Genomic DNA, 23,782 nt, shown 5'->3' with positions numbered 1-23,782 from the left:
ACCAGGGAAGGCCAGGAGCGAGAGTGTAGGCACAGCAGCTGGGTCAATATGGAGGACATAAGTGGGGGAGCACAACCAGAGCCCTGTTAGCCTTGGGGTACTGTCATAGAGCAGACTTCAAATCAGCCCAGGGGGGCAAAAGCCAAGCAAGGTGTTGAGTGCCCTTAGCTACATTCTAAACAGAGCTGCAGCTCTAAAAGATCAATCAAAGCCATTTAATAGTTGACACAGAACAAACTGGATCCGGGTTGAGATGATCCAACAACAGATGTTCAGTACCCAGCCCCCCAAATAAACCAAAAATCTCCAAGCATTTGAGGCGCCCAGGGGAAACTGTAAGCCACGGTAGGACTCATTCAGTGCTGCGCCAGTTAACCTCTGCCTTAGAAGACCCGACGGTTTCCTTGCCTAGGCTGAGACTGGTCCCAGGGTTGGGGACAGCTGTGGACCCTACAAGTGGAAGCTAGGTAATGTCAGCTGCCAGCGGGAGAGGGCCGTAGGACCGGTGATCAAGTTAGCCATTGTGCCAGGAGACAAAGGGGGAAGAGAGCTGACTATCTGGGACTCCTCGCTGCTGTGCTAGCTGTTCTCTTTAGGCTTTTCCTTTAATGTCTCCAATGAGGAGAGACTTCCTACCCACTCATTTCCCTCAAGCTTTTTAGAGATCAGGAAACAGGCTCAGAAAAAATACATGACTTGTCTGAAGTCTCACAGCTAATCCATTGCCAAGCTAGGTTTCCAGTCCAGGTTGGTCAGACACTTTACCAAGAGCATCTCACTCTTCTCATTTTACCCACTCAAGCATCTCAGTGAGACAGAAGGCCAGCCCCACAAAGGTCACATAAGAACATCTGCAAAGACATAAGTGTATATGAATGACGTAGAAACTATAAATTTATGAGGGTGAAGTAATCAGAGAGAAAAAGACTTAAAAAAACAAGGACAGCTTTGTGAACTTGGGTTTGAAACGCGTCCAATGGGCCAATATGAAATGTATCTTAGCAGGCACCAGTTACATCTCCATCACTGTCTTCTCCCCTGCTACATTCATATTCGTCCTCTCTCTCTCTCTCCCTCACACACACACACACACACACACACACACACACACACACACACACATTCCTCTCCCCTGCTCCTTCTTTCTCTTGCTCTCTCTTCTCTCCTTCCCTCACCATCTGCCCCATTCATATGATTAGTATGCCAGAAAATAACGACGGGGAGTACTAGATTATATCTAATTTTTCTAAAATTTTACTGAAACAAAAGCATTAGTCAAAAAATAGAACTCCAAAGAAGCATCCAGGAGTAACGGGAGCTTGGAGAAGTGAACTCTGCAGCTTCCCAGATCTAGGGATGTACCTGAAACAGAGAGGGGCCCACTTTGTTTAAAGAGAAAACAAGTTTGAATGAGATTGAGTCATGCTATTTTGCTTGCCAATAACAACCAACTGTTCCCTTCTGCTCCCTTCCCCTCCCAGGTCTTCTTGTTCTGTTCTCTACTTTTTCCCTTCCTTTGTACTTCCACTTTTAAGGTTCTAAATAAAAAATTCAAATGCTCAAAGTCACGTGTTGTGATCACTGACACCTCAGCAGATAGCATGTAAACACAGAGCTCACTGGGCTGGAGCCCAGCCTTACAGGCAAAGGAGGTGAGCTTGAAGGGAAAAAATCCCCCCTGGTCCCCAATGCCAGGAGCCCAGTCACCTCCCCTGGGTACACAGCTTCTCTGGTGGCTCAGGATTCACTTTCTTCTCCAAATGAAGATAGGATACAGCAGAATATGAAGGGAATGAGGAGTGGGGATTGGGCAGGGGTCCAACGTCCTACCATGCATTTAGAAAGACACAGGCAATTGTCAGCTTAAAGTAGCCAACTTTGAGACTCTCCCCCCCCCTCTCCAAAAATGCCTCCATTATAGTCAACCATCCCTGCCTCCCCCCCCCCACACACACACCCCCACCTGAAATTAACAAGGAAAGATCACTTCCTACTCAATGTTCTAGCAAAAGATGCATTGAAAAAACTCTGTTTTCTCCCCCGGGCCCCTCCCACATCATATCTGCTAAAACAGTGCTTCTCCAATTAGCTGTGAAGAAGGGCCAGATTTTCCCCCAAACATTCACACAATAAAAGCACAACAATAAATTACTAAAAAACATGAAATAAACAAAATGAGACATATAAAATACAAGCCCAAGTTTTTTCAGTATTAGATTCAACAGCCATATTACTCTGTCAACTTGCTTATAAACTAAAGGCTTATATTCAGTTTCTCTCCTTCTGTCATCTCTGACTGGTAACAAACAGCAGACCAGCACCAGTCCACACATACTTCGGTTAGTATTACTCTAAAGATTTTTATAACAAGTTCGTTTTTCTATATACCACGTATATGCCCAATACCTTGTTCACTCTATTACAAGGAAGACAGAAGGTGGTCTCTTTAGGAACCGTATAAACATACTGAACAGACCAAACTGGCACAACTTAGGGTCACTGGCATGGAGGTAGAACAGGTGCTGGGACCTGTGCTGGGAATGAAGAGAAGGCAGAGGGTGGGGAGTCAAAACTCTGCATAGTATGGCCAGAGAAGGGCTTTCAGAGAAGGTGACTTTGAAACAATGATCTGAATGGTGAGAAAGGTCCAATTATATGAAGAATCAGGGAAAGTTCATGTAATGCATAGGGAACAACATGTGCCAAGGTCCTGAGGCAGAAAAGAGTTTGATACCTCTCTGAACTGTTAGAAGGCAATTCTGGCTACAGCAGAGTGAGCGGCAAGATCTGGATTACCTAAGGCCTACTGCCTGGTTAAGTTTTAGCTCTTTTCAACAGCACCAGAAAGCCACTGAAGAATTTCAAGCAGGGGAGAGACATGATCTGATTTTTGCTTTAAAAAAAAAAATCAATGTCAAATGGATGGATCTTATGGTATTTAAATTATACCTCAATATAACTGTTAATAAAAAAGAGATCAGTGCCTATTTTTCCCACTAATAGCATTTATGTCAACTTGTAATTATTTGTATATTCATACAGATAACTCTCACTGGACTAAAGTGTTGTGAGGTTAGGGACCAAGTTGGATATGGCTCGCCACTGTACCAACAGATAGCACTTAGAAGGTTTCAAAGTATGTTTGTTAATTGGATTAGAGAATAAAACAGTGAGTGAACAATACAAGCAACCTGTAATCGAGTGCTAATTTATATGGTGTAATCTTTAACTCTACGCATTACATCCTCCCAGGAGGATGGATCTGCTTCTAGAAAAAGACTTGTGTCTCTCATTAGCAATCTGATAACTTGAGTCACCACAATTACCGTGCATTTCCCCATCAAAGCATCACCCAGATGAACAGTTCAGATGGCACTAAAGGCAGAGCCAGCCTTCATCCAAATTGAGACAGATACTCCTCCTTGGCAGCCTTCCACCCCTCATTCTACTGCTTTTATCTTCCATATAGGCAAGCCACCTTTCTCATTTCTCACCCATAATCTACCATCAACTCAATGAAAGTCACCCAACTTATCTTGTCTCTGTTTTCCTCTCTGTACAAAATGTACCCTAACAATAATATTATATGAAGGAAATCGCCACATAATATCTTAAAAATAAGTGCTCTAAAAGTAAGCCAAATCTCAATTATCTTACCAGAAGGAAACTGAATTGTGGTACTATATGTATGAATCACGGGAGACAGGATGATACCAAAGTCATCTGGATCTTTGGAAGACTGAGTCGTCTGGCTATTCTCAAATCAAGGACAATCTCTCTTTGGATGCCAGTTGTGTAACTAGTGTCTGTGTAAAAGATGGCCTTGGAGAATTAATCAAAGGTAGCTTACAAGGCCTTGCATTAGGCACAGAGGTCACGGTTGGTTTTATACGGCTGGGTTCAGACCTGGGCAACAGTCACTGGCTCAAACAGATGTGATGTGACTGAGAAGCAGTGCAATTGATGAAACATAGCAGAGCTTACAAATCTAAATGAGTAGTTTCCTTCTCAGAGGAATAACTTCTGGAGATTATATTCATATTTCCAACAAACGTTGCCATGGTTGCACAGAGGCAAACAGTCAAGTGTACAGATACTTAGAACATAGAAAGCGAGGAAGTAGAGCTTCAACTCGCCCTATCTGTGAGCACTGGGATTGCCTCCAACCTTTCTCTGCCTTCTCTCATCTCCTTTAATCTCTCCCTCTGCATACACTTTACTGGACCAACCAAAGGAAAGGAGACCACCATGGCAGTGAGCAAAAAACAAAACAAACAAAACACAATTTCAAGCAAACCAAATTGGTGAAATGCAAGGAGCACTAGAATTTGATATCTAATCTAAACACACAAAAATCACTGAGTACCTGATCATCACTCCTAGTTATTAAAATCCCTAGGAAATAATAAAATGGGCTCAACAGAAATTCCACTCAGTACAGCAGGGGATTTGGAACCTCGGAGTCACTTAGCAATAATAGTGTGGAGTTTACACATAAGCGTATTACATGGAAAGCATGGGAAGGCATGCGACAATGAAGGAGGACAAAAGCCCATAAGCAGTCAACAATGTGCAAGAGCCTATGTAATAATTGGCAAAAGGGGGACACAATTGGCCTTATTACTATCTCGTAGAGAATACAGAGACAAATTTAATATAGATGTTTCTTAGTCATTATTTTACTAATTGAAGTGGGTCTTGAAGAATGAAATTTCAGTAGACACCCAGAGCTATAAGTGATGAAGTGAGGGCCCTTTCTAGACAAAGGAAACAGAACAAAGGTACCAAGGTTTAAAGGGGAGCGATGTGGCTAGAGCATGAGGTCTCTTGAAGGAAAAGGTGTGGATAAGGCCAAGAGAACAAAAGATAACAGATAATGGAAATCCTTGAAGGCCAAGTCAAGATATTCAGCTGTCAGTATGTCTGTAGAAAGTAGGGAATCATTGCAGTGATTTGAGGAAAGGAGTATTATGCTCTAACAGATACTTTAGGAAGATAAATTTATTATGCAAAAAATAAACTGGAAAGGCAAAGAACTGGAAGCTGGAGCACCACCTAGGAAGCCAGGACGATAAACTAGGCTGGCGGCCCTCAAACCCACTTGTGCTTCAAAGTCACCTGTTGAATTTATTTAAAAAAAAAAAAAAAAAAAAGACAGGTGCTTGGGCCCCATACCCAGTGACCCGATAGGCTTAAAGCGCCATTAATTGAAAGAAGGGGTACAGGAAGAGGAAGAGATTTTAAGGGAATATAACAACTTTGCTTTGGGGCACATTCTTTTTAAGACACACATGGAATAAGGAAGTCAGTTTAGTTGGCAGACAGAAAAGGGGGTTCTAGAGTATAAGAGAGGTTCTAATTGGAAACTCATTGGTGTCTCATTCAAAGTGAATTCGAGGGGGCTTCTGGAGCTTCCCTGGTGGCGCAGCGGTTGAGAGTCCGCCTGCCGACGCAGGGGACGCGGGTTCGTGCCCCGGTCCGGGAGGATCCCACATGCCGCGGGGCGGCTGGGCCCGTGAGCCATGGCCGCTGAGCCTGCGCGTCCGGAGCCCGTGCTCCGCAACGGGAGAGGCCACAACAGTGAGAGGCCCGCGGACCGCAAAAAGAAACAAAAAAAAAAAGAAAAGTGAATTCGAGTTGAAAATTCCAAAAGAAAACAAGAAATTAATTTGTTTTATAGACTCTAAGCCTTAAAATGTAACAAATTCATTGGCTGAGGTATTTTATGTATCATAAATGTTATTTATCATAACCGAGTAACATTTATGTTAAAAAAGTTGATTCTCAGAGCCCAGCTATGTGAGAATCATGACTATCTACTGCCCCCCCCCAACATACACACGCACTCAAAATTTTAAATGGAAAAAGGTGAAGAAAAAGAAAATGAAGAAATTCTAATATCTTTGGTTAGATGGGAGATGCCAGAAGAAGAAACTGATTTTTAAGCAACAAATGAACTGCTATGATTCAGTGAAGCAATAGAGCAGTTGCTATAAAACAGCAACCTGCTGAAACAAAATGAGCCATCATTTCCCACGAAAATATCAAAGAAATCTACTGAAATGCATTTTGTCTTCGGTCAAAGTATATTATTTTAAAGTATATAATTTTTAATAGTCGATGAAGCTCAGCGAGGAAACAGAATTCATGATACAGAAATTTCCTTTGAAGTCAGACATGTTTAAATGCATGTATTACATAAAAGGATATGGGTTTTCTGTCCTTTTTTAAGCAGTTACTATTGGAAGAAGTGCTTGCGCCAGGCACTTAAACCCTGAAACAAAAATGAGAACAAACTAAAAAGACTTAAAGAACTTTAAATATTATTTTTGCTCTGAGCCAAGGGCATGAGTTAAAAAGTAAAAACTTGTAAACTTACTTATCACATATTTAGATTGGTAGTCAAACTTATACTTTTTCTAAAGACAAGGATTTTGTGATAATAATAAAAAACAAAATCCATCTGTGTTCACGTGTATTACTGTCTGATCACTGCCCTACTTCTGTTCACCGACCTTCCTCTCTTTATTTTCCCCTTTATCACCCACATGTTTAACGTTCATTCTGGTTGTGCGAGTGTCTTACAGAGATTTTGGAGAGACTCAGTGCCAGTGTTCTCAACTTGAGGCCCTTCTGTGACCAAGTCATAAAGAGAACACTAGCAAGAGTTGTGAACAAATGCAATGCCTTAGAATAATGAGATAAGAGGTGACCATGTGCCAAGGGCCAGCCAACTCCTGCTCCGCAGCTAGAACTTGTATCCCAACTTCAAATTTCTATAACTGTCTTTCATCTTCTGTTTTCCCCTTTATCATCCAGATGGTTGAAGGTCATTTCTGTTGCATTAGTTCCTGCTCAGAGTTCTTAGACGGACATCTTCCCCCCTCAGGGTCTCTATTGTAGCCAACTCAAGCTGTGAATTCTGGCAAGAGGTATGGACAAGTGGGATGCCTTAAAATAATCACACAGGTAGAGAAAGTGAACCAGGAGACAGCCAACTTCTCCCCTGAATCAAGACATTTCTCCTAACTTCCATCATCCTACCAGAATACTCCCTGCCACATCATTTTATTTCCTTTTCTGTACACTCTGTATATGGTTTATTTTCTTGTTCTGCTTCAGTGTCTTCACATGGGTTTCAGGGATACACGAGGGGGTGTGACCAGCACAACAACAAACATCTAGCAACATATTCTAGAAAAGTGCAGTGTCTTAAATTTAGGTATCAGAGAAGGAGGACCAGTACCCTGGCACCTCTTACTTTTCAGCCAGAATCCATCTCACTCCCCTTCCTCTTTTCCTGCCTACCTGTTGTGTGTTTGCTGGTCAGCTTTGTTGTGTTGGTTATTTCAATGCAGCTATGGGTAGACCTAGGCCCCAATTTACAACTCTCCCAATTCTGGTTGTACATGATCATAGACTCTAGCAACTTCTTCTAGAAATAAAAAAACAAACAAACAATGGGATAGATATAGGAGGTGGACCAGGAACCAGCAAAATCTCCCTTCTTAACCATCTCCTCTCTCCTAACCTCCATCTTGCTACCACTGACCTCTCCCCTTTTATTCTCCCCTTACACCATTCATATGTTTGGTGATCATCGCTTTTGTGTCAATGTCTTTTGAGAGGTTTTAAGAGACTCAGCCTCAATTTCACCACCTTGAAGACTGTGGTTCACCAGCCTAAGGAGGAGATCTAACCAGAGGCGATGAATGGATGAAATGCTTTAAAATGACGGGATAATCTGTTAAATCAAAATGTATTATTATAATCTTCCCGTTTCTGTGTCTCTGTTTTCTATTTGCTTTGTCAATAATTGAGGAAGGTATGTTAAATCTCCATTTTGATTTTTTTAATATCTTTTCTAATATCTCTTTCCACGCAGTGCAGCATGTGGAATCTTAGTTCCCCGGCCAGGGATTGAACCCGAGACCCTGCAGTGGAAGCGCGAAGTCTTAACCACTGGACCACCAGGGAAGTCCCTCCATTTGGATTTTTAAAAATAAATTTAGTACTGGGAATTCCCTGCTGGTGCACTGGTTAGGACTCCGGGCTTCCACTGCCAAGGGCCCGGGTTCAATCCCTGGTCAGGGAAATAGGATCCCAGAATGCTGCATGGGATGGCCCCCCCCAAAATTTGCTTTTAATAAATTTAGTACCATTTGTTTAAAAAATAATAATAATAATGGGATAGGAGGAGGAGTAGCCCATACTTCTCTCCTAACTTCCATCTTCCTACCACTTACCCCCTGCTCTTTCATTTACTCCATTTTCCTTTCTGGATGGTGTATCATCACCTGTGTTGCGTTAGTGTCTTTACACAATTTTGGGGGGGGGGGGTCTTGGCCTGCTTTTAGGGTTATAGATGTCATAACGATAAAAATCCATCAAAGATTATTATGGGATGGTGTAATGCCTTAAAATGGTGGGACAGGAGGAGAAAGACTAGAGTCCACCCAAACCTGCCCGTAAGCAGAACGTTTCTCTGAACTGTCATCGTCCTCCTCTCTCTCTCTTTCCTCCTTTCCTCTCCTGCCTGTTGGATGTCAGCTCTGCCGCATTAGTGTCTCTGAAGAGGCTGTAGAAAGAATCAAGCTTTAAGTTTTACAATCTTGTAGACTGTCAGTGCCACTCGAACCATGGAATTTAGCAATATTTGATACAAAAAGATAATTCTTTTTGAAGAAAAGGTATCAGAAATAGGACAATCAAGAGTCAACCAACTCCTGCCTTTCAGTCAGACAGTTCTCCTTATATCCCCTTCTCTGCCATTCACCTCTTTTCTCCTTTTCCCTTCTGTGTCCTTGATAATTGTTGGTTAGCTGTGTCACATTAGTGTTTTTGCAGAGGGATTAGGGAGAATCCAGCCTTGATTATCTCAACCTTGAGAACTGTGACTTGCTGCATCTAAATGCTGGGCACCAGGGCAACATTCAAGCCACAGAATCGGATTAGAGATTACAAACAAGCAAAACGTACACAAATAGGCCAGAGGGAGAATTAGGACCAAGAGCCAGCCAACTCTTGCCCTTTAGCAACAAGATCTCTCCTTTCATCTCCATAAAAGCCTATTACAAAACATAGGCAGAACTATAGGCAGACATAAATCACAGCAAGATCCTTTTTGACCCACCTCCTAGAGGTATGGAAATAAAAACAAAAATAAACAAATGGCACCTAATGAAACTTCAAAGCTTCTGCACAGCAAAGGAAACCATAAATAAGACGAATAGACAACCCTCAGAATGGGAGAAAGTATCTGCAAATGAAGCAACGGACAAAGGATTCATCTCCAAAATTTATAAGCAGCTCATGCAGCTCAATATCAAAAAAACAAGCAACCCAATCCAAAAATGGGCAGAAGACCTAAATAGGCATTTCTCCAAAGGAGACATACAGATCGCCAACAAACACACGAAAGGATGCTCAACATCAGTAATCATTAGAGGAATGCAAATCAAAACTACAATGAGATATCACCTCACACCGGCCAGAATGGCCATCGTCAAGAAATCTAAAAACAATAAATGCTGGAGAGGGTGTGGAGAAAAGGGAACACTCTTGCACTGCTGGTGGGAATGTGAATTGGTACAGCCACTATGGAGAACAGTATGGAGGTTCCTTAAAAAACTACAAATAGAACTACCATACGACCCAGCAATCCCACTACTGGGCATATACCCTGAGAGAACCGTAATTCAAAAAGAGTCATGTACCAAAATGTTCATTGCAGCCCTATTTACAATAGCCAGGACACGGAAGCAACCTAAGTGTGCATCATCGGATGAATGGATAAAGAAGATGTGGCACATATATACAATGGAATATTACTCAGCCATAAAAAGAAACGAAATTGAGCTATTTGTAATGAGGTGGATAGACCTAGAGTCTGTCATACAGAGTGAAGTAAGTCAGAAAGAGAAAGACAAATACCGTATGCTAACACATATATATGGAATTTAAGAAAAAAAAATGTCATGAAGAACCTAGGGGTAAGACAGGAATAAAGACACAGACCTACTAGAGAATGGACTTGAGGATATGGGGAGGGGGAAGGGTAAGCTGTGACAAAGCGAGAGAGAGGCATGGACATATATACACTACCAAACGTAAGGTAGATAGCTAGTGGGAAGCAGCCGCATAGCACAGGGAGATCAGCTCGGTGCTTTGTGACCACCTGGAGGGGTGGGATAGGGAGGGTGGGAGGGAGGGAGACGCAAGAGGGAAGAGATATGGGAACATATATATATATATATAGCTGGTTCACTTCGTTATAAAGCAGAAACTAACGCACCACTGTAAAGCAATTATACTCTAATAAAGATGTTAAAAAAATAAATAAAAATAAAAAGTACAATTTTACTGGAAAAACTACTTCTCATCAGACTTCTTACCAAAATAGAAGGGGTTCCTCATCAGCATTATTCCCATTTTACAATTATTGTTGTTACAGTTATTGTAAGCACTGTGAAACCTTTGTCATGAAAATAAATATACGAGAATGAAAGGAAAACAAAAAAAGCCTATTACAGTATCTCCTTTCTTTTTCTACCACACCTCTGCTCTCTCCATTTTGTCCATGGGGCTCTGTTAGGCATTCTGCACATGTGGACGGGTAAATCTTCAGGGCAGTTAGTAGGAGCTAGTGTCGCGGAGGTCTTGCTAGACAGAAGAGCCATTTCAGGTGACCTTCCCCTGGCTTGATTTGTGCTGCTGTGGATGCATTTAATCTCACGAGGACAGCCAGGCTGGTTCCAGTCTGAAGGGTGCCAGAACTTAATCCCAGATATGGCTGTCATAAAACACGGGTTGACTGAGAAACTCCTAGGTCCTCAGTGGTATGGTATGCTACTGGAGAGAAAGACAGCCAAATGGGAATACATGGTGCCTGTGTGGCAGAGTGAAGCCTCCTGGAGGTAAGCAGAGGTGACTGGTGAGGTAAATTTGAGTTGGACCCCTCTAGTATCTCTTGTAAGAAAAAGGTAGTGAGGTAAAGTGTTTCTGGAAAGGAGTGGTATGGTGAGTAACCGGACTGAATTGCTGGCTCTTATGCCTTAAGGCAGACGTGAGATTTCTGGGATCCTTTCTCTTGCCCTCCTTTTTGTTAATCCTGTGTTGCCATTTTAACATGCTAAGGTACGAGGTAAACAGGGGTGTGATGCTTATCAAAGTATAAAAGACACAAGAAATACTACTTTTCCTAGTGCAGACTGTGGCCATTGACCCTGGGAACCAACATGGTGACAGAAGGATTCTCAACCCCTTTCTTTCAAGGAAGGGGGCTCCACCTCGCAGGCCAGGCTTTTAGGACACAGGAGAGCCCCAGAGAGCCCACTCTTCACCCCTGCCAGCAGACAGATGGGTAGTTGCTCAATGCTCTTGTGTAATACTTGTTAACTGGCGAGTATGGTTTGGCACAGTAAACGACTTAAAGCCATTTGTTAAAGTTTTGCCCTCAGCTCTTTATTTGTATATTTGTTTAGGGGGTGAGAGTTGGGAGTTGGATAACAGTTAGGCTTAAGCCCCATCTGGAGCCTCTGCTAGGCTTTACACACAGGCAAGCCTCTCTGCTGACTGCAGTGCAGAGGGGAGCGAATGGGAGAAAACACTGAGTCTTAGTTTCTTTCAGAAAGGAGGCCTTTAGGAGAAAACTCATCCTAACAAGTTAATGTTAATTTTAAAAAGTACTTTGGGGTCACTGGAAAGGAGCAATGGTTCTCAGCGATGCAAACTATTTGTCCTTTTGTCCAGTCTCCATTGGCTCATATCCCACTTATGAAAGGAAGAGGAATGGGGCTGAGAGTAATAACTGGAAAAGATGCCTCACTAAAATATTTTCTACGACCGCCTTGTTGACCATGTTAAAGAAATGCAGAATTAAAAGAAGCCGTTGTAGGGATGGTGACTAGAGAGAGGGGTGTACAGGATATTGGTTACATTCATGTGTTCAGGTTGTGAAAATTCATCAGGCTATATTTAAAGATGTGTGCACTGGGACTTCCCAGGTGGTGCAGTGGTTAAGAATCCACCTGTCAATGCTGGGGACACGGGTTCGAGCCCTGGTCCGGGAAGATCCTACGTGCCGCAGAGCAACTAAGCCCATGCGCCACAGCTACTGAGCCTGTGCCCTAGAGCCCGCAAGCCACAACTACTGAGCCCGCGCGCATAGAGCCTGTGCTCTGCAACAAGAGAAGCCACTGCAGTGAGAAGCCTGTGCACCACAACGAAGAGTAGCCCCCCGCTCACTGCAACTAGAGAAAGCCCACGCGCAGCAACCAAGACCCAATGCAGCCAAAAAGAAAAGAAAGAAAGAAAAACCTTATCATTCTAAAACAAGAAAAAAATAAAGACGTATACCCTTTTCTATATGATTATTATACTTCAATGAAAACTTAGAATGTAAAAAAAAGAGAAAACTTTAGAGAAATAGTAGGGATTTGAGTAATATAGTGCATGCATTTATCAACTCATCGAGTGGTACATTTAAGATTTGTGCATTTTATTGGATGTAAATTTTACCGAAAGATAGAAGGAAAGGAAGGAAGGAAGGATGGATGGAAACTGCAAACACTGAACTCTAGTTAATGGCCTGCGTGCTGAGGTCTTTTGGTATGGAGTGTACTAATATCTGCAACTTACTCTGAAAGGTACCTAAAAAATGAAATGGATTGATGAATGGATAGAAAAATATTAATTGTAAAATCTGAAGTGACTGTACAATTCTTTCAACTTTTCTGTATAATTGAAAATTTTTACATGTAAATGCTGGAGAGGAGAATCTAAAGGAAAGAGGAAGAATTCTTCCCATTTCTTTACGAATATAAATACCGGCTCGAGCCCACTGAAGACCCAAGTGCATCAGCAGCAATTGGCAAGAGACAGAAGAAGAAAATGGTGGATGCTATGAAGGAGATGTCCAAACACATTCAGGGACACATGTGAGACACACCCCGGGGTTTGTACCATCATATACAACCAAGCTGTCAGTTTCGCTTTTGGCATTTCTGTAAATTACAAATGTTGAAAGTACTCATTATTAGAGTCTGAAGCAATCTGCAGCATTCGGCATGTGAAGCTGGAGAAGGGTTTTTGATACCTCTAGCTAGGGTCAACTTTTTCAACACTTTCCAGTTATATGAATCATTGTATTTGTACTCAATGAAGAAAAGCTAAAAATACAGGTAAATGAAAGAAATGAAAACATTTGAAGTCGACACCTATGTTTGTCGTTGCAGCAGCTACACTAAAGACACAGGCACTAAAATGGAAGGATGTATATTTTCTCCATCGTGCCTGTAGTTTCAGAGCCAGAGTGCCCTAAGAATTAGTCCATATCAGGGTTGTTTGTTTGTTGTGGTTTTGGTTTTTATTGAGATATAATTGACACATAACAATCTGTCCAGGTTTTCCTTGATTGCTAAAGAAGAATCCTGGGGAAGGAACTTTCATTTCCTCCTCAGCGCTCTAACCAACAGATACAGTGAGTACGAATGCATGACCTCCCGCAATCATTATTCTCTTTCAATCTCTTTCTAGGGTTTTACCGATATTTTGCTGGAAAGAGTCATGCATGGGGGAGCCAACATTACAGGATTCCAGATTGTCAACAACGAAAACCCTATGGTTCAGCAGTTCATACAGCGCTGGGTGAGGCTGGATGAAAGGGAATTCCCTGAAGCCAAGAATGCACCTCTAAAGGTAATGTTCCACGACATGTAGAAACCTTAGGCCAGCTTTTCAGAGCATCTCAGTGTGGCCTTTATATATTTACGGCCGTCCAGTGGTCAAGTGGTCGTCCCTCAGAAGTGTTTCAAGGATGCTAAAACACAACTGCAGATACTACTGCTGGACTTGAAAATTAAGTTCCCAAATAAAGAAGCTATTGAGAAGGAGGTCTTTTAAAACCCAGCGTTTGGGAAGGTTAACTTAATTTTTTAATGAATTTCATCTTTAATATGCTCATAATTTACAATATTACAAGAACCTGAATCAGGCAAAGAGTGGGGGCAGTGGGAATAGGTAAGGAAAATCGATAGTCTGAAACAGAAAATTAGATTTTACATTATTTATGTGATTACTTTGTGTTAATAAGTTTCATGAATCTCAGTACACCCAAGTGAATTAGGCTCTAATGCAGAGTGCATGTTGCCTATACATATATTGAATGGAAATATTTTCCTGCCTGCAAAAGTATCTTTAAATAATTAGATTACCTAAGTTGCTCATTTTCATGAAATCAAGATAAGAACACTGAAAGCAGAAAGTCATGCTTAAAGTGCACATTTTTCATGTGTTCCCCTATGGCTCGAAATCCTATTATTTAAGAATCAGGAATTAAAACAGATAAATGGGGGGAAAGTTATTCATGTTACACAAAGGATCCTTCCAATGTATTTTTTTTTAAGTAACCCATTCCCTCAGTGCATTGATCCAAGTATGAAACAGACTTTAAATTCTTCCTTCCTGATATGTACGTGAACGTATGTATGTACCATGGCTGTGGGATCCTTGTGATCAAGATGAGGGATCAAAGCAGAGTCAAGGCTCAAGGCCCCTCCCTAAAAAAGGAAAGGGGAGGGGACATTTCCTTTCTCATGGTTTCAAGATACCCATCCTCATATCCTTCCTCCCTGGCAAGAACAGAAGAAGGAGGAACAATGGGACATAGAAAAGAGACACATTCTGAATCACCTATGCAGGTCCACCCTGAATGGGTCACATCAACACAATACAAGTGGGACCTTACTTTATGCAATTGGTATGTTCTAGAAAAGTCGTAAGTTAAACATCTTTTTGTATTAATTTAAGCCACTCACTAGCTAAGTGGTCCTCTGTAGTTGTAGTGATTACATTACACATGCCAGATTTTTCCAGGTGTCCTCATATGTTTCAGTAAATATGGTCACAATTCCTATGAGGAATCCTTTGTAGTCAAATCATTTTTTTAAGATGATGATTTTATTTTTTATTGAGATATGATTGACACTGTATTACTCTTAAGTATATCACACACTGATTTGATGTATGTATGTATTGCAAAATGATCACCACAATAAGTTCAGTTAACATCTATCACCACCACAGCTACAAATTTTTTCTTACGAGAACTTTTAAGACCTACTCTCTTCCCAGCTTTCAAAAACTACAGTGCAGTACTGTTAACTATAATCACGATGCTATACATTACATTCCCAGAACTTATAACTGGAAGATTATACCTTTTGACCACCTTCATTCATTTTCCCTATTCCCCAGCCTTGACCTCTGACAGCCACCATTCTGTTCTCTGTTTCTATGAGGTTTTTTTTTTTTTTGGATTCCACGTATAAGTGAGATCACACAGTATTTGTCTTTCTCTGTCTGACTTATCTCACTTAGCATAATGCCCTCAAGGTCCATCTGTGTGTCACAAATGGCAGGATTTCTTTTTATGGCTGAATAATATTCCATTGTATGTGTGTCTGTGTGTGCATATATATTTTTATTGAAATATAATTGACATGACTTTATATATGTATATATGTGTCGGTGTATATCACTTTCTTTATCCATTCATCATTTGATGACTTGATGAACACAGGTTTGTTCCATGTGTTCACTATTGTACATAATGCTGCAATGAACATGGGGGTGCAGATATCTCTTTGAGACAGTGATTTTATTTCCTTCAGATAGATACCCAGGAGTGGAATTGCCGGATCATATGGTAGTTCTATTCTTAATTTTTTCAGGAACCTGCCTATTGTTTTCCACAGTGACTGCGCCAATTTACATTCCTATCAACAGTGCACGAGGGTTCCCTTTTCTCCACATCTTCATCAATGCTTGTTGTTTCTTGTCTTTTTGATAATAGCATTTTTTTTTCCCCCGTTACGCGGGCCTCTCACTGTTGCGGCCTCTCCCGTTGCGGAGCACAGGCTCCGGACGCGCACGCTCAGTGGCCATGGCCCACGGGCCCAGCCGCTCTGCGGCATGTGGGATCCTCCCGGACCAGGGCACGAACCTGTGTCCCCTGCATCGGCAGGCGGACTCTCAATCACTGCGCCACCAGGGAAGCCCCAGATAATAGCCATTTTGACAGGTGTGAGGTACTATCTCATTGTGGGTTTTTTTTTTTAATTTATTCATCTTATTTACTTATTTATTTATTTTTGGCTGCGTTGGGTCTTCGTTGCTGCGCGCGGGCTTTCTCTAGTTGCGGCGAGCGGGGGCTACTCTTCATTGCAGTGCACAGGCTTCTCGTTGCAGTGGCTTCTCTTGTTGCAGAGCAAGGGCTCTAGGCGTGCGGGCTTCAGTAGCTGCAGTGCCCAGGCTCAGTAGTTGTGGTTCGCGGGCTCTAGAGCGCAGGCTCGGTGGTTGTGGTGCACGGGCTTAGCTGCTCCGCGGCATGTGGGATCTTCCCGGACCAGGGCTCAAACCCGCGTCCCCTGCGTTGGCAGGTGGATTCTTAACCACTGTGCCACCTGGGAAGTCCCTCACTGGGGTTTTTATTTGCATTTCTTTGATGATTCAAATCTTTTTTGTTATGGACTAAATCTGCCCACTACATTTAGGTGAGCTTATATTAATTTATATTTTCATACAACTGCCTATCCACCGTTTTGCCACCCTTAGATTTAGCAGGCAATAGGTAGAGGAAAAAAACTCATTTATTCAATATTTTATGGGTTACCTACAAAACGTCAGGCACTATGCTAGGCACAAAAAATGGACAAGAGTAAAAGTATGAAAAGGGTGCTACAGAGTCATTTATGCCTGTTCAGAAGTTGTAGAGGTGTACAAAAGAGAAGGAAGACAATCTCAGCTCTGGATTATTCATTGGTAACTCATGATATGTGTAATGTAAAGTTCTTAGAACTTACTGAGAAGAACTGTTCAGGCTTTATAAGCAAAACCCTTCAAATAACTTAAGAAAACGAAATACTTAAATAGGTGGTTACAACTTTCGGATTACTTTGACTTGTACTAGTCATTATGGAACCTGTCCCTATATCAAACAGACAAAAAGCCCATGTTAGAAAATTATGTACAATAGTTTTGATTAGGAAATAAAACTGTCTAGAGATTAAAATCCTGATGCTTAATTTATTCTATATCTTATGAACATTTCCTTTGGGGTCTTTTTTTTTTTAGATGGTCACACATTGGTCCGTAGAAGCTGAAAAAGTAGAAAATTAAATACCTATTTTGGCATGGCTTGGAAAGGACTACGTTAAGATTGCTGACAATTTATGCAGTCAGCTGGAAAAAAGAAATCACCACCACGTTGGCTTTATGTAGTGCTAGCATGGGCAGACACAGATTTTTTTTTTTTTTCACGAAAGAACATATATGCCCCCTGTTACAGTCATATTTGATGACTTGGCCCTGAAAGAAAAGTACCATGAGAAAAGTCAGAAAAGTAAATTGATAGTTGTAAAGATGACAATGCATTCACTCACAATTGTATTGGGACATACTATATAGACAGAAAATTGCCCCCAGGGCATTTTGCTTCATTTTTTTTTTTTTTTTTTAGAAATCAACAGAATTCTGTATTCTACCAGTATTTGTCACCCCTGCAAAACAGGGGCCAGCTAATTTTAATCACACTTTGTTGATTCATTAATGAAAAGGCATCCATTATGTCAAATTGCAGATAATCAAATCCCTTGTATTAAATGACTGGCCTCATCCTTAGTACAGTATATCCAAAAAATAGAAAGTAAGTGTTCTTGCCTAAAAAAGGTAGCATCACGAAGTATTGCCTATGAATTGTCAATGTTATCAGATTTAAAACTCAATAACAATTGTAATTTTCTACAGTCAAAAACCAGCTTTGGATTTTGCTCTCCCAAGGAAACAAAAACTGATTTATTGCTGGCCAGAGGTCCTAGTTCACCAGAAACGTGGTCCAGACAGAAATGATTAATGTTTCCCTCCAAATTAATTTCAAGCTGTCTAACTTAGTTATTTCCATTTTCCCCTAAGTAAACACCAGATCTGAATTTTCTATTACAAACAGCAATAACTCAGTCTTGCTTCAGGATATGCCGTTTCCTCTCCAATCTACATATGCCATCCTTTAACTTCCCACATATTTTGCTCTCTAGAAAGGAGCTGGCCTTTTAGCAGTCACTCACTCAATACGAAACACAGTATTGAGAGCACGAGAGAGATTCCCTTGAGCCATTTGATCTTAATAATCTTAACATGTGCACACATGAGATAAGATGCATCATTCTAGAATGGATCAAAGTCAGGCTTGCCCAGAGAGATCTCTTGATTCAAGTAATTAAGAGGGTGACTTCATAGAACAAGAGTTGGAGATGAATGAAAACTATAAGAAACGAGGCAAGCTTTGGGGGCATCGTTTGTCATGATATCTTGTTTTCCATACATCCATTTCAGTACACATCTGCATTGACGCACGATGCCATACTGGTCATAGCAGAAGCTTTCCGCTATCTGAGGAGGCAGCGAGTGGATGTGTCCCGGAGAGGCAGTGCTGGAGACTGCTTAGCAAACCCTGCTGTGCCCTGGAGTCAAGGAATTGATATCGAGAGAGCTCTGAAAATGGTAATGACCACAGTGGGTTATTGGGTTGGGGGCACCTTATAAAGACACAAAAAGAGTAAGACCTCAATCTTGAGAAAAGACAACCTAAAGGGAATAGGATCAGAGTCTGTAGAATGTTCAAAGTGTACAGAAAGATAAGCACCGATATTTGTTCATCAAAATCTAGAAATCTAAAACTAGAAGATTCTTCCTTGAAGCTTGAGAAATGGTAAATTTAGGGCAAATGAATATTTAGCTCTGTACTAAAGTGGGGATAGTAAATCAAACTCAGTACCCTTGAAAGTTATGGATTGAACATGTAAATGGCTTCAAAAACTTCAGACTTTCCAGAAAATGGTGTTGCTTAGGGGGACTGGGATATTCTCTAGGAAACTCCTAACTTCAGGGTAGACATTACCAGCATCCTCTGGCTCATCAGACGAATTATTAGCCTGGATGGACTGTGGAACTGAGCCAGTGGGATAGTATTTCTATTTGTCAGAAAGAACCTTTATACTATTCTACATGGTGAAATGCAGGAGCACAGTCCATCCTAGGCCTACTTAAGAGTTACTTCCCCAACGCCCTAGAGAAAAAGCCTGAAGGAAAGTACAAGGAATCAATGGGCAGAGAGTCAAATAGGTCACTTGTTTTTAGTATTTACTGGGTGGGAGAGCATTTAAGGCTTTGAGAAGTATCCTTTGAACAGATTCCATTATTTACACTAGGAGCAGCATCGCCCATTCAGTGTAGCTTTCCAAGCAAGAGCTCTTTCTCGAATATTTTGCTTTAAGCTACATACGCCTGCATGCATTAAAATAAGCCTTCGAGAGTACAAGACTCTCTTATTTCTACTTCTTTAATTATCCTGATGTTTAGAACATCCAAATCAACAAAGAGATAGGCAGTGATAAGATAATTCTGTGCACAACCCAGCAACTAGGAATCTGTAATGGCCTCATAATGTACATCATTTTGTGTAGCTGGCTCTCTTACTGCTGCCTTAAGCTTGCCAACTTGGAAGCATTCAGTAGAAAGGGGTTAGTAGCCACTGTGTCTCTCTCCAAGAAAGAGATATGACTCATTCTCCCATCATGCAGATTTTTATGTCATCATGTCAGTTCCCTAACAAATGCCCTAAGTGTAGTTTTATGGAGGTAGCACTGCACAATTTTTGGAGAACAGTTAATTAGATTCAACCTTCATAGCTGTTACAAGATTTGTATTGTCAGGTGAAACATAATGATGAGTGAAATATAAAACTCCCTCGGAGTGAACCAAAAGGAGTTTTCATCAAAACCTCAAGGGGCAAGTGCCAGCATCTTCGATTGACTTCCCGTTCATGACACAAATGACTCTCTTCCCCAAATACAAAACTGGCTACCAGAGTGAAGGACAAGAAATGAATCTGGCAAGAAAAACATGAGATTGATCATATTATTGCACAAAGTTTCCACATGTCTAACTCACTGATATAGCTCAAGCTGTAAGCCAGGTAAGTAACCTTCCTCCCCAGGCCCTCGTGATCAAACACTCAACAGAAAGGATGCTTTCCCTCTTTCCATAGGCCAGCCTCTTTCTAAGGCTTCAGAGAGGCTGGAAAGTATCAGCCTCTGCCAAAAGTACATGTTGCCTTGTGACAAATGATCAGTGAAACTCCACTGTTCAGAGGACTGCAAGAGAGGGTGGTCTGAAGTGCTAAAGGTTTTTACCATATTAAAAGAAATCCCATTTTATTTAAGTTAACTAAAAGTGAGGATGCATGATGTAAAAGCATCCCTCATTGTGACTAGCACATAATTGCTGCTCAGTCAATCATTCTCTTCCTTCAAAGAAATCTGGCAAGCAAAATCATTACCTGAAAGAGTCTCCTAAGGGGCCTGTTTTAATGAATAAATAATCACACCATTCATTAAACAAATATTTGTTGAGCACCAAGGACTATGTATCAGGCTCCAAGTTAAAATGCAAACATGAAATAAGATGAGGGGAGCTCAAATTTAAATTGTTAATATGTAAACAAATGCTTTTAAAAACCTTAAAGCTACTTGCAGATCGGGTAATCATCATCCTTACAATCTATCGATGGTGCAAAGATTAGCCTCAACCTGGTCTACTGAAATATGTCACAATTCTAAGTCATCGAAACTTGTCAACTTGTTCAGTAAACATTTATTGAACACCTGCTCTATCCCAGGCGCTGGATTACTTGCTGAGAACACAGAAAAAAATTAAAATGTCTTTCATCTTGAGGTGCTCCCAATCTAGCAGGGGAGCTAGAAATACATAGATGATTAAGATGTTACGGTGAAGCTCCACACGGAATGCTATGGGAACCCAGAAGAGAAGCACCTAATATAGACTGAGGTGCGGGGTGGAGAGGATTAAAGAAGGGATCCCAGATGGGATGGTGGGAAACTGTCACTGACATTCACATCCTTAAAAATAGACTTCTCTCTGAGTGGTAGTCCAATTCGACTTCTGCTCATCAAAAGTTCTAATCAGTTTAGGCTATTGTCCAGTTTGCAGATCATGCTCAGATAGGCCGAATCTTTAGAAATATACAATTCTTAATGAGACTGAAGACTTTGCTATTTTCACTAACGAAGGATTTCCTTAATAATTTCCTCTGCCAGTGTCTCTACCCTGCCTATCTCCTCTCCTAGAATTCAGTGCTCAAAATAGAGTGTAAAGAACCCTTCATGCATCACAGTATCCATCAGACCCATCCTACTGGATAAGCAATTTCTATCTCAACAAAGGACCTTTTCTTTAGCCAGAAGCATGACGTCACCTTCTCTGCAAGCCTACGCTGACAGTAGTGCTTAGGTTTGTTCATTTAGTAGGACAATCATCTTGTCTTCAGGGAGTCACATTGGAGCATTTCTCCTTCAACAGATATTCCATGGTCTCCTACTTGTGGCGAACAAGCCCGGTTCCCTTTAAAAAGATGCTCCCTACTATTTGCCATCAATTTTCTCTGCTGCAGCACAAGCCCATTACCGCTTCTCACTTGCTTAACAAACAGCTTGTCACTTTTCTGTAAGAGATGAAAAAGTATTCCATTCTTGCATCTTGGGAGAATGACAGATTCTTTTTCTTTGAAGCAAATTCCTTGACCCATACTCACCAGATAAGTAATTCAAGTGGGTAACAGTAATGACATATTTATAGAGGGTCTTTCATCCAGTGTCCTTGAACTGTAAAATAGGTAAGGAAGTCTCTCCACCCAGTAGAGATGGCCTCATATTAATTCATAAAACGGGGCCCAGACCCAGGAAAAATTGTGGCATACATGCATCTGCATTTGGCCTCCCAACTAGGTGTCTGGGCTATTCTAGTACCTCTATCTGTTTTATATAGTATTCAATACTCCCGATTCCCTAGACTTAACAAATTTCATCAGTCTACGGATTATCCCTCCATGGCCTAGCTCTCCACTACCTGTCTGGAACTGGGCACAGGTTAAATAAGAGGAAAAACTCATCCCTGTTACTATGGTAGCTGATAAATGTGTAAACCCCTCAAGAAACAGAACTAAATTCATTTTGATTAATAATTATTATTATTAATAGAGCTAGCATGTATTGCAATACTCACTACATGCCAGACACGGATCTAAACACTACATATGTATAACTCATTTAATCCTCCTAACAACTCCATGGGATAGGTACTACTAGGACTTCCCGTTTTACAGATTAGGACACTGAGGTACAAAAGCATTAAGGAACATCCCCAAGGTCATACAGTTAGTAAGCGATGACGTTACAGTATGAATCCAGGAGCTCCAGAGCCCACGCTACTGAAGCTGGTTTATGTTTGGATGTTGGGAATAGTGGAACTCACAGTTCAGAAGAACGCATTATCCTAGTTAAGAATACTCCCTTCAGAAAAGACGAATGGTAGAAATTTCAGGTTCCTTGGAATCTAGGAAAATGGTATAGGTGATCTTATTTGCAAAGCAGAAATAGAGACACAGATGTCGAGAACAAATGTACGGATACCAAGGGGGAAAGGAGCGGGGTGGGAGGAATTGGGAGACTGGGATTGACACATATGCATTATTGATACTATGTATAAAATAGACAACTGATGGGAACATACTGTATAGCACAGGGAGCTCTACTTAATGCACTGTGGTGTCCTAAATGGGAGGGAAATCCAAAAGGGAGGGGATATCTGTATGTGTATGGCTGATTCATTCTGTTGTGCAGTAGAGACTAACACAACATTCTAAAGCAACCATACTGCAATAAAAATTAATTTTTAAAAATCAGTTTCAATAAAAAGGGGATTGAACTACACAAAATACATTTAAATCTATGAGTTGATAATAATACTAAAAAACATGGGTTACCTTTAGACAATTCTATGAAAGATTTTTATTCTGAAAACCAGTAAATAAAGAGAAAGTTAAGTATTTAAAAAAAAAAAAAAAGAAAGAAATTTCAGGTCCTTGAAAAAGTAGTGGTAGGGTCCTCACTGTATCATATAAGAAACTGCCTGTCACACCCACTCAAAGCTTCATTAACTAAAAGGCATACTTAGAAAATACTGCAGAGGAAATGAAGATCTGTATAGACTGATCTGGTGGCTATAGCTCAATGGCTCAAGATAAACATTCTCCAAGATTCCAAGATCCGTCAGCGGACCTCATCACAAAAACCAAAAAGGCAATAATGTGGTGCTATTTTTAAATTTTACATTTTTCCCTTTCTACCAGGTGCAAGTACAAGGAATGACTGGAAACATCCAATTTGACACTTACGGACGTAGGACAAATTATACCATCGATGTGTATGAAATGAAAGTCACTGGCTCTCGGAAAGTAAGTAACCCAAACAGATATTCAAATAAAAAATCTCTCAGAAAGTGACAGCCCTCAGATGCAAGGAAATAGGTGTTAGAAAACACACCCAAAGCAAATTCCCACACATCATGTTTGCCTTTCCACTTGGTGAATAGTGTAGATACGATGCAGAGCTGTTGTGTAATCAAAGTGTTCCATCTACACATTTTAAAAGTTATTTCCCTCTGAGGCTGGTCCTTTAAAAGTGGTAGACTCAAGATTAATTAACAGCTTCCTACAATACAGGGAAGGAACTACAAATTTTATAGCATGTTATTTAAACAGAAGCTGCCAAGATACACATGATTTTAGCAAAAGAATTGGAAAGCAGGTAATCTCTCCATTTTGCCAACTCACCCACCAAAACGACTCTGGACAAAGTACCTTTCCCTA

The 23,782-nt window shown here is 41.0% G+C and overlaps 1 protein-coding gene across 2 annotated transcripts in view; it reads left to right on the top strand.

The window, feature by feature from the left end:
• Nucleotides 1–23,782, top strand: part of GRIA3 (glutamate ionotropic receptor AMPA type subunit 3) — a 282,338-nt gene that overhangs the window by 178,990 nt on the left and 79,566 nt on the right. For both annotated transcript variants that reach the window (XM_007448347.1, XM_007448348.1), the window contains exons 6-8: nt 13,537–13,698; nt 18,391–18,558; nt 23,264–23,368. In XM_007448347.1, the coding sequence (XP_007448409.1) occupies nt 13,537–13,698; nt 18,391–18,558; nt 23,264–23,368 (435 nt within the window). The remainder of the gene's footprint in view (nt 1–13,536; nt 13,699–18,390; nt 18,559–23,263; nt 23,369–23,782) is intronic.

This window comes from Lipotes vexillifer, unplaced genomic scaffold (genome assembly GCF_000442215.2).
Source record: "Lipotes vexillifer unplaced genomic scaffold, Lipotes_vexillifer_v1.1 scaffold1524, whole genome shotgun sequence".
In the NCBI taxonomy this organism is placed as follows: domain Eukaryota; kingdom Metazoa; phylum Chordata; class Mammalia; order Artiodactyla; family Lipotidae; genus Lipotes; species Lipotes vexillifer.
Note: the sequence above shows the minus strand (reverse complement) of the source record. Positions and strands in the feature narration are given on the sequence as shown.